Below are 21,248 nucleotides of genomic sequence, written 5' to 3'. Positions count from 1 at the left end.
AACCCCACCTGCATCACTATCAACATAAACACCACCTGCAACACTATCAACATAAATACCACCTGCAACACTATCAACATAAACACCACCTGCAACACCATCAACATAAACACCACCTGCAACACTATCAACATAAACACCACCTAGATCACTATCAACATAAACACCACCTGCAACACTATCAACATAAACACCATCTGCATCCCTATCAACATAAACACCACCTGCAACAATATCAACATAAACATTACCTGCAACACTATCAACATAAACACCACCTGCAACAATATCAACATAAACACCACCTGCAACACTATTCACAAGATGGCGTCCGACAGAGATGTTCGCATTGAGTTCTTAGGAAACTTTTTTAATGTATTATTTCTTACATTGTTACGCCAGGAAATCTTAAGTCTTATTACATACAACCGGGAAGAAATATTGGATATAAGAGCAACATCAACTTACCAACATTACGACCAGGAATACGACTTTCCCGAAGTGGATCCTATGTTCAGACCACCACCCAGGACAATGGATCTAATTCCAGTAGTCGACTCAAAACAACAGCGCCGCAGAAGGGGCAGACGAAGCGGCCACCTGGTCAGGCTCCGTAAACATGCACATTGCCCACCACTCCCGAGTATACTACTAGCCAATGTTCAGTCTCTTGACAACAAGGTAGACAAAATTCGAGCAAGGGTTGCCTTCCAGAGAGACGGAAACATGGCTCATCATGGAAACATGGCTCTCTCTGGATATGTTGTCAGAATCAGTTCAGCCACCAGGCTTCTCCATGCATTGTGCAGACAGAGATTATCACCTCTCTGGGAAGAGGAAGGGTGGAGGTGTATGCTTCATGATTAACGACTCATGGGGTAATCATAACAACATACAGGAACTCAAGTCCTTCTGCTCACCCGACCTAGAATTCCTTACAATCAAATGCCGGCCATTTTACCTACCAAGATAATTCTCGGCAGTTATGGACAGCTGTGTACATTCCCCCTCAAGCAGACACCACGGCGGCCCTCAAGGTACTTCACTGGAATATATGCAAACTGGGAACCATATATCCTGAGGCTGCATTTATTATAGCCTGGGATTTTAACAAAGCAAATTTGAGAACAAACCTACCTAAATTCTACCAGCATATTGATTGTGCTACGTGCATGAGTTATACCCTCGACCACTGCTACTCTAACTTTCGCGATGCATACAAAGCCCCCAAAGCCATCTTGCTTTGGAAAGAGGTCTGGGAACATGACTGAATATAAACAATGTATTTACTCCCTCCGCAAGGCAATCAAACAAGTGAAATGCCAGTACAGGAACAAGGTGGAGTCACAATTTAACAGCTCAGACACAAGACGTATGTGGCAGGGTCTCCAAGAAATCACGGACTACAAAAAGAAAACCAGCCACGTCACGGACACCGGCGTCATGCTTCCAGACAAACTAAACACCTTCTTTGCCCGCTTTGAGGATAATACAGTGCCACTGTCATGGCCCGCTAACAAAGACTGTGCCCTGCCCTCGCCTTCTCTGTGGCTGACGTAAGTAAAACATTTAAACGTGTTCACCCTCGCAAGGCTGCTGGCCCAGACGGCATCCATAGCCGTGTCCTCAGAGCATGCGCAGACCAGCTGGCTGGTGTGTTTACGGACATATTCAATCGCTCCCTATCCCAGTCTGTTGTTCCCACATGCTTCAAGATGGCTACCATTGTTCCTGTACCCAAGAAGGCAAAGTAAACTGAACTAAATGACTACCGCCCCATTGCACTCACTTGTCATCATGAAGTGCTTTGAGAGACCAGTCAAGGATCATATCACCTCCACCTTACCAGCCACCCTAGACCCACTTCAGTTTGCATACCGCCCCAAAAGGTCCACAGACGACGTAATCGCCATCACACTGCACACTGCTCTATCCCATCTGGACAAGAGGAATACCTATGTGAGAATGCTGTTCATTGACTACAGCTCAGCATTCAACACCATAGTACCCTTCCAAGCTCATCATTAAGCTGGAGGCCCTGGGTCTCAACCCCACCCTGTGCAATTGTGTCCTGGACTTTCAACGGGCCTCCCCCAGGTGGTGAAGGTAGGAAACAACTTCTCCACTTCACTGACTCTCAACACTATCCAGAGGGTAGTGCAGTCTGCACAACGCATTACCGGGGGCAAACTACCTGCTCTCCATGACACATACAGCACCCGATGTCACAGGAAGGCCAAAAAGATCATCAAGGACAACAACCACCCGAGCCACTGCCTGTTCACACCGCTACCATCCAGAAGGCGAGGTCAGTACATGTGCATCAAAGTTGGGACCGAGAGACTGAAAAATATCTTCTATCTCAAGGCCACCAGACTGCTAAACAGCCATCACTAACTCAGAGAGGCTGCTGCCCACATTGATACCCAATCACTGGCCACTTTAATAAATGGACTAGTCACTAGTCACTTTGTACAATGCCACTCTAAATAATGCCAATTAATGTTTACATATCTTATATTACACATATCACATGTATATTCTGTATTTTATACCATCTATTGCACCTTGCCTATGCCGCTCAGCCATCACTCGTCCATATATTTATATGTACATATTCTCATTCACCCCTTTAGATTTGTGTGCATTAGGTAGTTGTTGGGGTTTGTTAGATTACCTGTTAGATATTACTGCACTGCCAGAAACTAAAAGCATAAGCATTCCACTACACTCGCATTAATATCTGCTAACCATGTGTATGTGACAATTTAATTTGAATAAATTAAATAATAATAAATAATAAAATAATACATTTTGAATATCAACATAAACACCACCTGCAACACTATCAACATAAACACCACCTGCAACACTATCAACATAAACATTACCTGCAACACTATCAACATAAACACCACCTGCAACACTATCAACATAAACACTACTATCAACAGCCAGCTGGATCTACTACGTCCCATAGTAACACCCCAAACTCTATCCGTGAGTTGACCAGTTGCAGCTCCACACATTAGTCAACATGACCTACCCAGGCTTCTCAGTAGAGCAGTAGACTCGAGGCAGTCATCTTCCAATGCGGCTAAAGACTAAAGGCCCGGGTGGGAGGGTGTGTGACTGGGCTGTGGGCCAGGGCCAGGGCAGTATAACTCATTCACTCTGTCTGGGTAAAGCAGCTCTGGTCCACGGTGCCAATAAAAGACGAGGCAGGGAGCTTTACGGTCACAGGGCCAGTGAGGGACAGGCTGTTTATCAGGCTAAACAGCTTCCCAGTGACACGCAAAGTGGTAATAGTATGCATCAGCTAAAAGGCTGCGCTGCTAACTGCTAACTCTACTGCTAACCCTATCCTAATCCTAACAGCTTTAGCAACACACTTGCTAAATATCAGAGCCAACACGTATCAGTATGCTATACAGTAGTAGTCTAGGCCCAGGCATTTTACTTGACCATATGCCCTGACAAGGACACTGGGCCTGAGGCTATAGATCTCCGAATAGTTCAGGTCACATGGGAAAAAAACATCTTTGGGCCCTACATACAACATACAGTCCGTCATATAGCTACCTTGATGGTGAAGCATATTGAAATTGCAATTAAGGGATTTAGTGTCCCAGCGTCGCATAGCATTTCCAATTAGACCTGTATGATGAATTAGTGTGTGTGTGTGTGTGTGTGTGTGTGTGTGTGTGTGTGTGTGTGTGTGTGTGTGTGTGTGTGTGTGTGTGTGTGTGTGTGTGTTTGTGTGTGTGTGTGTGTGTGTGTGTGTGTGGCAACTAGAGACTGCAGGCAAGGGGCTGGCTTCAGAACATAATTACAACAGTAGGAAAGTGATCACAGACTTGTAATGGAGAACTGGAGCAGCTAGGGTGAGAGTGAATAAAATATAAATGAATAAGTCACAATGGGTAACTCAATCATGTTAATGGAGAAAGACTAGAACAAAGCTATTTAGATGCTTTAACCACCTGCCCAGGGAGTCGATGGGAATTGCCCTCATGTCTAAATCTGGCACATGGTGGCACTTGTTTCCTGTGTACTGCCCCTTTCAAATAAATGTAATTAGAACTATTCAATTAAACATCTCCAAACATTCCAGAAGCAGAAATGTACATCTTGGTCATTTGGCCTCACTTCACAGTCTAGTGTATGCTGTATGTTTTCAGGATGTGGCCTCCTGCTTCTGTGCAGACTGATACCCTGCCTTCTCCACTTGTGTTATCACAGATAAGAACCAGGAAGCAGCAACATGTGCTATTCTTAGAGCTGCCTGTGCAATGGAGGAGCAAGGGCGTGAGTCAGAGATACATGCTTTTAGACCCATCATTACATTTTAGACTCAAGAGATGCAGGCCATATATCCAGAGGCCGTTACTGCCAAGCATTATTCAACAACACCCCATCAGCTTTGAGTGATGTATGACATCACATATCCATCCATCTGTTCAACTAGGAAACACAACATCACACATACCCACAGGCTAGCCATAGTGTCAGTGAGTGTCCACTGTTATAGATAGGGGCTCCCAAGTGGCGCAGCGGTCTAACGCACTGCATCTCAGTGCTGGAGGTGTCACTACAGACCCTGGTTTGATTCCAGGCTGTATCACAACCTGACGTGATTGGGAATCCCGTAAGGCGGCGCACAATTGGCCCAGAGTCGTCCAGGTTATGGTTTGGCCGGGGTAGGCTGTCATTGTAAATAAGAATTTGTTCTTACTCCCCCTCAGGAGACTGAAAAGATTTGGCAATGGGTCCTCAGATACTCAAAAGAATATACAGCTGCACCATTGGTTGCATCACTGCCTTTTTATTTTTATTTTTATTTCACCTTTATTTAACCAGGTAGGCTAGTTGAGAACAAGTTCTCATTTGCAACTGCGACCTGGCCAAGATAAAGCATAGCAGTGTGACCAGACAACACAGAGTTACACATGGAGTAAACAATAAACAAGTCAATAACACAGTAGAAAAAAAAGAGTCTATATACATTGTGTGCAAAAGGTATGAGGAGGTAGGCAAATAATTACAATTTTGCAGATTAACACTGGAGTGATAACTGATCAGATGGTCATGTACAGGTAGAGATATTGGTGTGCAAAAGAGCAGAAAAGTAAATAAATAAAAACAGTATGGGGATGAGGTAGGTAAAATTGGGTGGGCTATTTACCGATAAGACTATGTACAGCTGCAGCGATCGGTTAGCTGCTCAGATAGCAGATGTTTGAAGTTGGTGAGGGAGATAAAAGTCTCCAACTTCAGCGATTTTTGCAATTCGTTCCAGTCACAGGCAGCAGAGAACTGGAATGAAAGGCGGCCAAATGAGGTGTTGGCTTTAGGGATGATCAGTGAGATACACCTGCTGGAGCGCGTGCTACGGGTGGGTGTTGCCATCGTGACCAGTGAACTGAGATAAGGCGGAGCTTTACCTAGCATGGACTTGTAGATGACCTGGAGCCAGTGGGTCTGGCGACGAATATGTAGCGAGGGCCAGCCGACTAGAGCATACAAGTCGCAGTGGTGGGTGGTATAAGGTGCTTTAGTGACAAAACGGATGGCACTGTGATAAACTGCATCCAGTTTGCTGAGTAGAGTGTTGGAAGCTATTTTGTAGATGACCTCGCCGAAGTCGAGGATCGGTAGGATAGTCAGTTTTACTAGGGTAAGTTTGGCGGCGTGAGTGAAGGAGGCTTTGTTGCGGAATAAAAAGCCGACTCTAGATTTGATTTTCGATTGGAGATGTTTGATATGAGTCTGGAAGGAGAGTTTGCAGTCTAGCCAGACACCTAGGTACTTATAGATGTCCACATATTTAAGGTCGGAACCATCCAGGGTGGTGATACTAGTCAGGCGTGCGGGTGCAGGCAGCGAACGGTTGAAAAGCATGCATTTGGTTTTACTAGCGTTTAAGAGCATTTGGAGGCCACGGAAGGAGTGTTGTATGGCATTGAAGCTTGTTTGGAGGTTAGATAGCACAGTGTCCAAGGACGGGCCGGAAGTATATGAAATGGTGTCGTCTGCGTAGAGGTGGATCAGGGAATCACCTGCAGCAAGAGAAACATCATTGATGTATACAGAGAAAAGAGTCGGCCCGAGAATTGAACCCTGTGGTACCCCCATAGAGACTGCCAGAGGCCAGGACAGCATGCCCTCCGATTTGACACACTGCACTCTGTCTGCAAAGTAGTTGGCGAACCAGGCAAGGCAGTCATCAGAAAAACCAAGGCTACTGAGTCTGCCGATAAGAATATGGTGATTGACAGAGTCGAAAGCCTTGGCAAGGTCAATGAAGACGGCTGCACAGTACTGTCTTTTATCGATGGCCGTTATGATATCATTTAGTACCTTGAGCATGGCTGAGGTGCACCCGTGACCGGCTCGGAAACCAGATTGCACAGCGGAGAAGTAGCGGAGTACGGTGTGATTTGAGATGGTCAGTGACCTGTTTGTTGACTTGGCTTTCGAAGACCTTAGATAGGCAGGGCAGGATGGATATAGGTCTGTAACAGTTTGGGTCCAGGGTGTCTCCCCCTTTGAAGAGGGGGATGACTGCGGCAGCCTGGTATGGCACCTGCTCGGCTTCCGACCGCAAGTCACTGCAGAGGGTAGTGAGTACGGCCCAGTACATCACAGGGCCAAGCTTCCTGCCATCCAGGACCTCTATACCAGGCGGTGTCAGAGGAAGGCCCTAAAAATGGTCAAAGACTCCAGCCACCCTAATCACAGACTGTTCTCCCTGCTACCACACGGAAAACGGTACCGGAGCACCAAGTCTAGGTCCAAGAGGCTTCTAAACAGCTTCTACCTCCAAGCCATAAGACTCCTGAAGATCTAATCAAATGGCTACCCAGACTATTTGCCTTGCCTCCCCCCTCTGGAACGCTGCTGCTACTCTCTGTTATTATCTATGCATAGCCATTTTAATAACTCTACCTACATGTACATATTACCTCAATTATCTCGACACCGGTGCCCCAGCACATTGACTATGTACCGGTACCCCCTGTATATAGCCCCGCTATTGTTATTTACTGCTGCCCTTTAATTATTTGTTAATCTTATATCTTACTTTTTAAAATGTATTTTCTTAACTGCATTGTTGGTTAAGGGCTTGTAAGCAAGCATTTCACTGTAAGGTTGTATTCAGGGCATGTGACAAATCAAATATGATTTGATTTGATAAAGTGTTTTTTTGTACAAAAATTAAAACGAGATTGGAGTAATAACATGTTCAACTACTTAAGACATTGCCTCAAATCACTATATCAGTGATGTATTGGCTTAGCTGGCTAAGTAATACTAGCCAGAGCCCTTCAACGTTATTGCAATAGAAGTATCTACTGGCTACTAGCCCCTGACTGACTGACATATCTAAAAGTGGCTATTCATCAGCATTCTCAGAGAGTCGGTTTTTGTTTGTTTGGGCGAATGTCTGTTGACACGGCATGAGTCGCAGGACGGTTTTAAACTGGCCTTTTGTCCGGCATCTCGCAAACACAATGTCAGCAGCGTCTCTAGTTGCCTACTTGAGTCGGCTCCGAGATGGGGTGGTTTGTTTCACGTCTCAGGCCCTTGGCCTGTGCCATCAGAGGGCGGAGTAAGCCGTTTGAGAGTGGTGAATGTGCTGCTAAAAAGGCAAATCGGGCAGAAGCAGGCGAACATAAAAAACAAACCACTGTTCATGATTCCACTCATTCGCAAAGAGGCAGACCTGTGTGATTAGAACTCAGTCAGATCAAGAAAATAAGCTTTCTGAGCTTTCATCAGCGCTGGCAGCAATATTTAGATGTTGATTCGTAAATTATTTTCTTTATTGTGTATAACATTTATATTTGTATTATTTTTTTCCCCTTCAAATTAGACAAAATTACTGAGGTCCGGACCTCGGTGTCCTCATATGTTGTTACGGCCCTGGTCAGTGAAACTCAAATCAACTGAGCCCCTTGAGTCCAAGGGTAATACCCAATGATTCTACTATTTGCATATTCCATTGCAGAAGGCTGCAACACCATGGGTGTATTCTGTAGCTATTGGGTGGGTGTTTTCTGTAGTCCTCTGGTTTGCAGATTCCAAAACTGTGCGTGTCTGTGATTATTTGGTGCATCCATCCAGTGGGAAGAACTGTGGTCAGTGTGTCTCTCTAGAGATGGGATTAGTATACATTCCTACTGAGTCTGGCCATGAAGGGCAGATGGCCAGGCCAGTACTGGGCTTACTGATAACTAAGTGTCTGGGACAGGGTAGGGCCTGGTCTATTATGGGGTGTATATGGGCTATATACGTATGGGGGTTATTCAGGGATACATACTGCATAGTCACTGCTAATCCAGCTTAGTTATTTATTGGTCAGGGACCATGACAGTAGGGCAGAACTGTTTGTCTTGTCAATAAATCTATCAGATTTACACAGAAACAGTGATCCTCTTTATTCTCCCGGATAGTCACCAGTTGAAGGAATGTTCTTTGGATTTTCAAGTCCCTCGGTCGAGCACCTGATCCACCTTTTTCATTTAAGCTGGCCTGAAGCGAGTTTGGGTATACCTTTTTATCCAGTAGGACAGAACTGTCAAGGTATTCTTGGAGGTTTGCCCTCCCACACAAAGACAGCAGTGCCATGGGAGGTCAAGAAAATCATTAAGCAAAAGAGACTCAGCAGGAGAAGATTATGGCTATGGGTGTTATATTACCTCTGATTCAACACCAGTCATGGGAATACTGAGCTGCTGTCATGGACAATCGACATATAAACCAAACACAAGTTCATATCTCACAATAGACCTGCACTGTGGATTATTGCTCAGGCAGCTATAGCAAAGACAAATTTGATATATTTTCAGCTAGGGCCTCCATAATGAATTGACTGTATATTGATAGGCCTATGTGTTATTTAGGGCATTTGATTAGAGTAATGAGTGGTCAATGGTCGGTCGCATTCCAGGGTCTTTAAATCAAGGCTCCTTATGCAACTAAAGCGGTTGGTGTGTTGTTCATGCGGTGCTGCAGTGGTTTGCGGTGTGCTATATTGATCATGGGACGAGGCTTATTGATCAGGTCTGCACAGTGGCGGACTTACCATAAGGCAGAATAGGCAATTGCCTCAGACCTCACATCATCAAGGGGTCTTGTGAGCTGGGAATAATTTAAAACAAATAATACTAGGAATCATTTATTTGTTATAATTTCTCCGCTTGAGGCCCCCCATGCTCCACTCAAGGCCACCTCCCTCATTCATATTCCATTCGCCCAGCTCAATGTAACATCGATAGGTTTAGGCTACTACATGATCATTTTCCCTATACCCATCACGAGGTTGCTACATCCTAGCCGAAGAATGAAACTTTATAACGTAGTTCAACAGGTCGAGAGACAATTGGAGTCACCAAGGTGACAGACAGTGACACATTCACATCTAGCTGATCGAGGGTATAATCATTAGTCCAAACAGTTGCAAACAAGCGTTTCTATTGGACAAATTCAGGTAGGTTTATCCTCGTTTCGTTCTGTTTAAGAAAGGTTTTCAACAGAATCAGCAGAATGAGTACACCCCTGATCACCCGCACACACAGTTCACTTTCATAGCAGCCACATACAAACATCAACATCACTTTGCTCGTTGTATTATTCCTTCTCGCATCTACCTGCTCTCGTACTCTCACATTTTCCCTTCGCTTGTGGAATTCAGTGCACAACACAACAGCTCTCTGTGACCAGGCAAAAAAAAACGATTCAAGCCAAACCTTCATACCATAACCGCTAACCACTACACACAGCCTACATCGTTGTCAATGTCACCATATTAGCTAACGTCATAGTCAACATAGCTACTAGACCTAATGCATTAGTAAACCCGCTACAATCACGCAGTACAGTGTAAAGCAAGCAGTTTAGCAGTTTCACCGGCGGGCCCCAGTGGCAATAAATTAATAAAAACGAAAGTTTACCTTGACTTGGAAGAGTTCCGGTGTTGGATAGCCAGCTAATATAAATAGCATTTCTCTTTTTTTGAGCTGGGTGTTTGAGTAGGCTAAATTAGTGAGCTACATTAGTTAGTTATGGAAGTGGAAGTGAAAGTAAAAAAATAACTAAATATAGCTCTCTCTCTCTGCTGCTTCTCCTTAATTTTTTTATAAATTAATTTGTTCAAAACAGTTCAACTATTGTCTTTCTCTACTCACCACATTTTATGCACTGCATTAGCTTTTTTTTAATAGATTCATTCTCTGATCCTTTGATTGGGTGGTGTCATGCCCTGACCTTAGAGATCCTTATTTATTCTCTATGTTTGGTTAGGTCAGGGTGTGACTCGAGTGGGAAAATCTATGTTTTCTATTTCTTTGTTGTTTTTTTCGAGTGTGGTTCCCAATCAGAGGCAGCTGTCTATCGTTGTCTCTGATTGGGGATCATATATAAGTTGTGATTTTCCGTTTGGGTTTTGTGGGGTGTTATTTTCTGTTCAGTGTCTGTGCCTGACGGAACTGTTGGCTTTCGTTTTTTGGGGATTTGCTATTTTTGTTTGAGTGTTTCTTGAAAATAAATATCATGAACACTTTCAACACTGCGCTTTGGTCCACTCTTCCTTCCACCGATGACAGCCGTTACAGAACACCCCACCAAAAAAGGACCAAGCACCGTGGCCAGGAGAACTGGACATGGGAGGAAATCCTGGAGGGGGAAGGACCCTGGACACGGGCCGGGGAGTATCGCCGTCCAAGGGAGCAGATGGAGGCAGCGAGAGTGGAACGGCAACTATACAAAGAGTTAGCTCAATGACGGAAGCTTGAGAGGCAGCCCCAAAAAAATGTTGGGAGGGGCACACGGGTTGGCGAGCGGAACGAGCGGAACTAAGGGGTGAACGAGAACCAACTCCCTGTAAATACAGTGAGGAGTTGGTCACGGTTCAAGTGGATGCGCACCGGTGCGCTCTGTGCAAGCTCCCCGCAGTTGCCGTGCTAGAGTGGGCATTCAGCCAGGATGGATTGTGCCGGCTCAGCGCTCCTGGTCTCCGGTGCGTTTCTTCGGCCCAGGATATCCTGCGCCAGCTCTACGCACAGTATCCCTAGTTCGCCAGCACAACCCAGTGCGGCCTGTGCCTGCTCCCTGCACGTGCCGTGCTACAGGGGGTATTCAGCCAGGACGTGTTGTGCCAGCTCTACGCTCCAGACCCTCCAGTGAGCCTCCACGGCCCAGTATATCCTGCGCCGGCAATATGCACTATGCCTCCAGTGCGCCTTCTTAGCCCAGTGCGTCCTGTGCCAGCTCTCCACACTCACCGAGCTAAAGTGGGTATCCAGCAAGGACGCGTTGTGGCAGCTCAACGTACCAGGCTTCCTGTACGTTCCTCAGTCCGGTGAAACCTGTTCCGACTCCACGTACGAAGCCTGCAGCGACGGTCCCCAGTCCAGAGCCTGCAGCGACGGTCCCCAGTCCGGAGCCTGCAGCGACGGTCCCCAGTCCGGAGCCTGCAGCGACGGTCCCCAGTCCGGAGCCTGCAGCGACGGTCCCCAGTCCGGAGCCTGCAGCGACGGTCCCCAGTCCGGAGCCTGCAGCGACGGTCCCCAGTCCGGAGCCTGCAGCGACGGTCCCCAGTCCGGAGCCTCTAGTGACGTTCCCCAGTCCGGAGCCTGCAGCGACGGTCCCCAGTCCGGAGCCTGCAGCGACGGTCCCCAGTCCGGAGCCTGCAGCGACGGTCCCCAGTCCGGAGCCTGCAGCGACGGTCCCCAGTCCGGAGCCTGCAGCGACGGTCCCCAGTCCGGAGCCTCTAGTGACGGTCCCCAGTCCGGAGCCTGCAGCGACGGTCCCCAGTCCGGAGCCTGCAGCGACGGTCCCCAGTCCGGAGCCTGCAGCGACGGTCCCCAGTCCGGAGCCTGCAGCGACGGTCCCCAGTCCGGAGCCTGCAGCGACGGTCCCCAGTCCGGAGCCTGCAGCGACGGTCCCCAGTCCGGAGCCTGCAGCGACGGTCCCTAGTCCGGAGCCTCCAGCGACGGTCCCCAGTCAAGAGCTTGCAGCGACGGTCCCCAGTCAAGAGCTTGCAGCGACGATCTATGGTCCGGAGGTCCCGGCGATGATCCCTGCACTGGAGGCGCCACCGAAGTGTGGGGAGCCTAAAGTGGAGCGGGGTCTGCGTCCCGCACTGGAGCCCCCACCGAGAGTAGATGCCCACCCGGACCCTCCCCTATAGGTTCAGGTTTGCGGCCGGAGTCCGCACCTTTGGGTATAATATTCTTGAGGTTTCTGTTTAGCATCTGTGCATAACGGAACTTTTCGCTTTTGTTTTTTCAGGATTTGTTATTTTTGTTTGAGTGTTTCTTGAAATTAAATATCATGAACACTTTCCACGCTGCGCTTTGGTCCACTCTTCCTTCCACCGACGAGAGCCGTTACAGGTTGACAACATGTCAGTTCATGCTGCAAGAGCTCCTGTAGGTTGGAGGACATCCTCCGTAAGTCTTAATAATTACTGTGTAAGTCTATGGATGAGGTTCAATAGGTTTTGTATTAAAGTCAATGTACCCTGAGGCGGATGGAAAACATCTTGTCCTCTGGCTACACCATGGTGCAACCCCAAAGAGTGCTGTTGGGGCTACAGTAGACCTTCATTCCAAAACAGTGTGTTTTAATCAGTTTGGTGACATTAATATATTTAATGTAGTTTTATCTAAAAAGGCTAACTTTTTAATGTTTCACTATTTTTAATTTTAGGAAATTCACTGAGTAGGATTGTCCTCCCTTTCCTCCTCTAAGGAGCCTCTGCTGACATTAACCCTAACCTTAACCCCTAGCCTAGTTAACATTAGCTACCTATCTATGCTAACATTAGAATGCTAACATCGGAATTCGTAAGATATCATATATTTAGCAAATTCGTAACATATTGTAGGAATTGCAATTTGCAACATACTGTAGGAATTGCAATTTATAACATATTGTAGGAATTGCAATTTGTCATATTGTGATCATAATATATCATACAAAATGGATGATGGACATTCACAACTTAATACATGCCATACTAAACTTAACATATTATACTATTTCGGGTGTCCCAAATAAACGGTTACAATGTTATCTCTGCCCCTGACTCCAGGTTGTACAACCTGGGCTCTGCCTGGGGCATCCAAATGACTAAATCCGCCCCTGGCTCTGCAGGCCCTACTGCGCACGGCGCAGTGTGTTGTGGCCTGTAGCAAGAGACAAAAGGGCCACAACAACAAAGACAGCAAGACTGACACGTTGAGCTCCGATTCTCCATCGTCAGGCTATAATATTCTTATGAGGTTACACATTGAGCATTCCCCCGACAGTTGGGGGAATTTAAATCTCCATTGTATTGAAACAACATTGAATCACCCAAGACGTTGTCACTCATTTCAGCCACGGTTTGATCATTGTCTACCAAACATTTTCATTCAAGGCGAGATATTGCACAATCTTTGCCAGGCAGCTTTAGAGATCAGCAGTGGTGGACTAGCCTACTTACAACTGCATGATGCTACGGATCTGGAGGTGGCTCGGTGTGGTGATGGTAGAGCGCACATAAATAACGGGAAACTGTAGGAGAGCACGGCTCTCTCCCCTCTTTAACCGGCTACTTACCTCACGATGGGTCCGAGCTGCAGGATGTGAAGCAGCAGAACAAGCGGTCGGTCCCTGCTAAGGTCCCGGTGAATGAAGGTGAGCGTCAGCTGCACGAGCACCGACGTTACTAGGGTGAAGAGGAGGGTGAGCCCTTGCCAGATCTGGTCGCCGTCGGAGCGGTATGTAGAGCTGAGGTAGAGGGCTGCCGTGGTCTCAGCCGTGAACAGAGACACCGAAACAAATATGGAGCTGGGGAGTCGCATCCTCACTCACTCAGCCATCGGGGAAGGCGGGCCGCTCTTCCCTACCATCGTGCATTAACCGAGAGCCGACTCCGTGAGGGAGATGCTCTCCTGTCGAGCGCTTGCTGTGTCTAGGGCTCATCTATTTGACAGGCTATTTCTCGTCTAGTGGTGTAGTTCCGGAAAGGACCGATAGGTGGCGCGTTGAGTTCGCATTGCGCTCATGTGTGCGAAGAACTAATGATAAAAACATTGAGAGGCGCCCTCATCGCTGTTCAACAACAACAAAAATAACAGTACTAATCCTCAATTTGGAAGGCTTTAATGATCCTGCAAATCAATAAAGTACACATGTAAGGAAAAAATGCCACAATATTATAGGAGGCTTTACATGAATATATCAATAGGCCCACATTATCGTATACAGTATACATTATCAAGAGGTTATCTTTAAAGAACAGGTAGCCTACCTACATATTGACAATGCAACACATGGAAACATTGACCTCAACAGATTTCCTACCAAAGAAATTGGTCACAGATACAGTCTAATCTAGTGTTCTCAAGTAAGACCAGTTCAGAGAGTAACATCACAGATAGCGTCCATAAGAAATTTGGCATTTTTCAACTGGAGAGTAGCTCACCAAATATCAGGGTACAAATGAATGTACGGCTGTTGCCATACAGTGAAGCAAATGGCTCATGTTAAAAACTCCGTTTAATGTGTCTTAAGAAAGTTGCAATAAAGTTGCAAGAATTCCCAGGTGGTAAACAATGGTTTGAGTTGATCCAGATTACTAATGATGATATTTGGACCTATTTTAACAGCACCCTCCAGTGAACCATGTGTTGACCTGTGTAGGCCTAATACCTATCAGTATGCTAAGTATGCCATATTATACAGTGCTCTCCATTACTCTTATTTGTATTTGCACAGTAAACAGAGAACATGGATATAGTGTCGAGATGCTTGTGTCTCCGCCCTAACAATGGGATTCATAGTCCACAACGACGGGCCCTATCACTGCCAGAAGTGATGCAGCCTGGATTTGAACCAAGTACTGCAGTGACACCTCTTGTACTGAGATGCAGTGTTTTAGACCACTGATCGAGAGCATCCTGTCGGGCTGTATCACCGCCTGGTACGGCAACTGCACCACCCTCAACCGCAAGGCTCTCCAGGGGGTAATGCGGTCTGCACAATGCATCACCGGGGGCAAACTACCTGCCCTCCAGGACACCATCAACACCCGATGTCGATGTCGCAGGAAGGCCAAAAATACTGAGACTGTAAAACAGCTTCTAACTCAAGGCCATCAGACTGTTAAACAGCCATAGAGAGGCTGCTGCCAACATACAGACTCAAATCTCTGACCACTTCAAGAAATGGATGTAATACAGGAATCACTGGTCACTTTAAATAATGCCACTTTAATATTGTTTTCATATCCTATATTACTCATCTCATATGTACATTTGAATTTGGAAGTTTACATACACTTAGGTTGGATTCATTAAAACTCATTTTTCAACCACTCCACACATTTCTTGTTAACAACCGTGAAGCATGGGGGTGGCAGCATCATGTGGGGGTGGCAGCATCATGTGGGGGTGCTTTGCTGCTGGAGGTACTGGTGCACTTCACAAAATTGATGGCATCATGAGGAAAGAAAACTATCTGTACATTTTGAAGCAACATCTCAAGACATCAGTCAGGAAGTTACAGCTTGGTTGTAAATGGGTCTTCCAAATGGACAATGACCCCAAGCATACTTCCAAAGTTGTGGCAAAATGGGTTAAGGACAACAAAGTCAAGGTATTGGAGGGGCCATCACAAAGCCCTGACCTCAATCCTATAGAAAATTTGTGAGCAGAACTGAAAAAGCGTTTGCGAGTAAGGAGGCCTACAAACCTGACTCAGTTACACCAGCTCTGTCAGGAGGAATGGGCCAAAATTCACCCAATTTATTGTGGGAAGCTTGTAGAAGGCTACCCAAAATGTTTGACCCAAGTTAAACAATTTAAAGGCAATGCTACCAAATACAAATTGAGTGTATGTAAACTTCTGACCCACTGGGAATGTGATGAAAGAGAGGACAGCTGCAATAAATCATTCTCTCTACTATTATTCTGACATTTCACATTCTTAAAATAAAGTGGAGATTCTAACTGACCTAAGACAGGGAATTTTTACTAAGATTAAATGTCAGGAATTGTGAAAAACTGAGTTTAAATGTATTTGGCTAAAGTGTAAGTAAACTTCCCACTTCAACTGTATATACTGTATTCTATACTATTTACTGGATCTTGCCTATGCCACACGACCATCGCGCATCAAAGCTGGGACGAGAGATTGAAAAACAGCTTCTATCTCAAAGCCATCAGACTGCTAAACAGCAATCACTAACTCAGAGAGGCTGCTGCTGTATTTTATATAATCTATTACACCTTGCCTATGCTGCTCGGCCATCGCTCATCTATATATTTATATGTACATATTCTTATTCATCCCTTTACATTTGTGTGTATAAGGTAGTTGTTGTGAATTTGTTAGATATTACTGCACTGTTGGAACTAGAAGCACAAGCATTTTGCTACACTCGCATTAACATCTGCTAACCATGTGTATATGACCAATATAATTTGATTTGGTTTTAAAGGGAGGCTTTCATATTTTTATCAGACAGGAAATAAAACAGAACGTCAACGTCAGCAGAGCATAGTTGTTCTGGGAGAAATGTCTCACATTGATAGCGACACCCTCGCCCTCAGATATTAACAACACATTTCATCTAAGAATCACAAAAACACTTCACATTAATAAAAGAACAATCAGTGATCACATAACCAGTTCAAGTTTTAATTCTGTGGTGAGCCATCCTTGTAATGTAAGGAGGAAGGAAGGATGCATTGTTCAACCGTAGCCTTAATCACACAAACACACTGAAGAGTGGGAACTCTGATTGGTCGGGCTGAAGGAGGTCAACCAAGAAGAAAACGGTTCCAGACAGGCCCTCAAACAGACTATAAACACTGGTGTCTGAGCAGGAGCCCACCTTGAACTCTTCCGTAAACAGGAACTCTGCAAACCTGTGGGGAGAAAAAAGGAGACTTGGGTCAGGGCAGAGAGGAAGAGGCGAAGCTTGTGGGTCCACTACCGTCAACATCTGTCCACGTAGTGTTATTCAATGTGTTTCTATGGGCTCATTGCGTTTAATAAGCAGACTGATAAGCATATCGCCTGTCTTCCCACCTTTGGGACAACGACTCCCATTGTTAGGGTGGAGACAAAACCATCTCGTCATTATATACAGTATCTTTGGTGAGGGTGAGGCAGAACAGGGGGTTGCATCTCAATAGTCAAAAGCTGCTTCCTCTTCTCATGTCCTATCACCACATATGTGCTGATGTGAAAGAGCACGTCAGGTGAAAGCACTGCGCTGCAAGGAATCCACTACGTTGCTTTAACCCAGCCTGTGTTTTCAGATCAGTGCAGACCAAGGAGAGGAATCCACTACGTTGCTTTAACCCAGCCTGTGTTTTCAGATCAGTGCAGACCAAGGAGAGGAAGCCACCACGTTGCTTTAACCCAGCCTGTGTTTTCAGATCGGTGCAGACCAAGGAGAGGAAGCCACTACGTTGCTTTAACCCAGCCTGTGTTTTCAGATCGGTGCAGACCAAGGAGAGGAAGCCACTACGTTGCTTTAACCCAGCCTGTGTTTTCAGATCGGTGCAGACCAAGGAGAGGAATCCACTACGTTGCTTTAACCCAGCCTGTGTTTTCAGATCGGTGCAGAACAAGGAGAGGAAGCCACTAGAAGCTATGGACTTTCAACAAGGGTGAGATAAGGGGAGATAAACGAAGAAAGGAGATATTAGAAGAGTACAGGAGACAGAGAAAGAGAGAGAGGGAAACAGAGAACAGCAGCGATTTGTCCAACTAAGCCTCCATGCCTCTGAGCACGGTAGATGTATTTGGAGTTCCCTGTGAGGCGATACAATAGAATGAAGACATAGGCACTGCCTGCCATTCCATGGCAGATCCCTGGACCTTTCTTCAGCAGGCCCTTCAGCCACACCTGCTCCCCACTACGGATACATGTGTCCAGGTACTGGGGCTTCCTATTGATCAGGTAGGCTTTGTCAAAGAGGTAGGCTACACCTGGGAAGAGGCATGAGCATCAATTACATTGGAAACCTGGGAAACCACTTACCTCTTATTGTATCTATATTATCTAAATCAGTACATCGATCAATTAAGAGCCATATTGAAAGTGTACCTGGCGCACCATGGCACCAGTGCACCAGCTCATTCTCCCTCTCTGTCATGGCTCCCAGCTCGGCCGGCCAGTTACCGTTCTGCTCCTAGTTCATGAGGAAGTCCACAATCTGCCCGACCAGATCCCTGTCCCCTCCATTCAGCACCTCCTGGTAACACAGCAGCATCTGCAGCACCGACGACAGGCCATGGGCTGCACCTGGAGAGAGAAACACAGGTGCACACACACAAGCAGTACATACAAACATAAAGCACATGATTCAATAGCCTGCATCCATTCAAAAAGACAGCCTCCCTGATTCCATTAGAGAATACCCTGTGACTCTTGCAGTCAAATGCTGGACACATGGAACACTTGTGTTCTATTGAGGTGGTGGGTCCAGGTCTGGGTGCTGTGCTCTGTTGAGGCTGTGGGTCTGGGTACTGTGTTCTGTTGGGGAGGTGGGTCTGGGTCTGGGTGCTGTGCTCTGTTGAGGCGGTGGGTCTGGGTACTGTGTTCTGGTGAGGTGGTGGGTCTGGGTGCTGTGCTCTGTTGAGGCGGTGGGTCTGGGTACTGTGTTCTGTTGGGGCGGTGGGTCTGGGTACTGTGTTCTGTTGAGGCGGTGGTTCTGGGTACTGTGTTCTGTTGAGGCAGTGGGTCTGGGTATTGTGTTCTGTTGAGGTGGTGGTTCTGGATACTGTGTTCTGTTGAGGTGGTGGTTCTGGGTACTGTGTTCTGTTGAGGCGGTGGTTCTGGGTACTGTGTTCTGTTGAGGCGGTGGGTCTGGGTCTGGGTATTGTGTTCTGTTGAGGCGGTGGTTCTGGGTACTGTGTTCTGTTGAGGCGGTGGGTCTGGGTACTGTGGTCTGTTGAGGCGGTGGTTCTGGGTACTGTGTTCTGTTGGGGCGGTGGGTCTGGGTCTGGGTACTGTGTTCTGTTGAGGCGGTGGGTCTGGGTACTGTGTTCTGTTGAGGCGGTGGGTCTGGGTATTGTGTTCTGTTGAGGCGGTGGGTCTGGGTACTGTGTTCTGTTGAGGTGGTGGGTCTGGGTACTGTGTTCTGTTGAGGCGGTGGGTCTGGGTACTGTGTTCTGTTGAGGCGGTGGGTCTGGGTATTGTGTTCTGTTGAGGTGGTGGGTCTGGGTATTGTGTTCTGTTGAGGTGGTGGGTCTGGGTACTGTGTTCTGTTGAGGTGGTGGGTCTGGGTATTGTGTTCTGTTGAGGTGGTGGGTCTGGGTATTGTGTTCTGTTGAGGTGGTGGGTCTGGGTACTGTGTTCTGTTGAGGTGGTGGGTCTGGGTACTGTGTTCTGTTGAGGCGGTGGGTCTGGGTATTGTGTTCTGTTGAGGTGGTGGGTCTGGGTATTGTGTTCTGTTGAGGTGGTGGGTCTGGGTATTGTGTTCTGTTGAGGTGGTGGGTCTGGGTATTGTGTTCTGTTGAGGTGGTGGGTCTGGGTATTGTGTTCTGTTGAGGTGGTGGGTCTGGGTATTGTGTTCTGTTGAGGTGGTGGGTCTGGGTACTGTGTTCTGTTGAGGCGGTGGGTCTGGGTACTGTGTTCTGTTGAGGCGGTGGGTCTGGGTATTGTGTTCTGTTGAGGTGGTGGGTCTGGGTATTGTGGCTGCAACTGGGCTTTCACCTATCTAGTCCTTTCAGATAAGAGTGAAGGCGTCACACAAATGACAAAGAGGTCATTTAAGGCCCTCATGACAATATAAACTCATTAGTAATCCCGCCTCCTGCCACTCAACCATGTAGGCTAGACATGTAGGCCTACTTACCCAAATACTCAGTCCCATAGTAGGAGTACATGAGAGGATAGGGCTTTCTCTTCCTCATGGCATACTGTTTACCAGACTCTATGATAGCCTGGCAAATGGCCTGGATCTGATCCTTGCTAAGAATCTGTGACATTCGATGTGAGAAGTTTATTTCATTAAAGTAATGTTTGAGATCAGGGAATATGGAGCCAGGAGAGCCAGTAGAGATACATTCTTTTTCAGGTCATATATCTCCTAGTCAGTAGGCCTAATCATTTTTTTATTTTAGTAATTGGTATTTTCCCTGTCCCCTCAGGCTCTCACCTCTATCCCCAGTTTCTGTTTCACCACCAGGTCAGCGCACAGGTACCCCGCCCGCCCCACGAACAGCTCGCCAGAGCCGCACTCCAAGAAATTGATGAGTAAGCATATCTTCCACAGGTTCCGAGATTTGGTAAGCGGCTTCACGAAGTCCGCCATGCCCAGGGCTTTGTACACCATCGCGGCGACGGTATAGAAGCCCCCGCCGAGGAGAAATGAGGCCTGCATGTTTGTGTCCTTCTCCCCATCCACGTACCCCACAGACACGTCAATTATCTGCTTTGAGGTTTTGAGATAAGTATCCCTGTGGTCGGAAAACAAAGCCCATTCGGAGACATGGTACAGCATGTCTGCCACCCCAGCGGGACCGTCGTATAGCCCACCGTCGCAGTCGAGTGGCACCTTGTTTAGAATCTTCTCTATAAAGGCATTGACCGTGGGTACCACCGATTCGACGCTTTGACCTACGAGAAACGCACCTTTGTAGTCGGCGAAACGGCCAACGGGTGTTTTCCATCACCAATGGAAAGAAGCAATGCACTGGCCAATAGCCTACCACTGACTGTTAAACGCCTTGGATAAAATGTCTGGTAGCCTAATATTGGTGATGGTCAGGAGTCTTCAAGGAACCCGGAAATGTCTTATTCTACCAACCATAATCTACCTAAAATGTATGGGACTTGTATTCTCAACACCGCATTCTCTATCCCCCTCAATCAATGCCGATTTGTTATTGTTATTCCAACATCATGTGCCTAGTGTTTGAAGACAAATATTTTTTTGTTAATCAATCAATTAAAAGCAAATTATCCCAACCACTTTTGTTCAGAAGAATCACAGACCAGCAACAAGTCTTATCTCATACATGCCTTCCAAGTACAGGCGTATTACCAGTAGATGGTGGTATATGCACAAGTTTACACACGGCTTGTTATTCATGCAATGAACGTCAAATGTAAACTATACCTTTTTTCATTTGGTTTAAAACCAAACAAAGTTGGACATAGTTAGTAGGCCTATAGACCAAAAATGCCTATGGGAACGTGTTATTCCCCTTTGATCACTGAATGCAATGCGAGTAGA

At 46.6% G+C, this 21,248-nt stretch overlaps 1 protein-coding gene and 1 pseudogene across 4 annotated transcripts in view; both read right to left on the bottom strand.

Annotated features, from left to right (window-relative positions):
• xk (X-linked Kx blood group (McLeod syndrome)) overlaps positions 1 to 13,962 on the bottom strand; it is a 34,273-nt gene extending 20,311 nt beyond the window's left edge. For all 4 annotated transcript variants that reach the window (XR_010452263.1, XR_010452261.1, XM_064944134.1 and 1 more), the window contains exon 1: positions 13,609 to 13,962. Coding sequence is in view for 2 of the 4 variants with exons in the window: in XM_064944134.1 (XP_064800206.1) it covers positions 13,609 to 13,853 (245 nt within the window). In the remaining 2 variants the exon portion in view is untranslated. The remainder of the gene's footprint in view (positions 1 to 13,608) is intronic.
• Positions 13,963 to 16,706: 2,744 nt separating this feature from the next.
• LOC135521116 (lanC-like protein 3) lies at positions 16,707 to 20,682 on the bottom strand (annotated as a pseudogene).
• Between the last annotated feature and the right edge of the window lie 566 nt (positions 20,683 to 21,248).

This window comes from Oncorhynchus masou, chromosome 29, assembly GCF_036934945.1.
Source record: "Oncorhynchus masou masou isolate Uvic2021 chromosome 29, UVic_Omas_1.1, whole genome shotgun sequence".
NCBI lineage: Eukaryota > Metazoa > Chordata > Actinopteri > Salmoniformes > Salmonidae > Oncorhynchus > Oncorhynchus masou.
The sequence above is the reverse complement of the archived record's forward strand: the minus strand, read 5'-3'. Positions and strand labels throughout refer to the sequence as shown.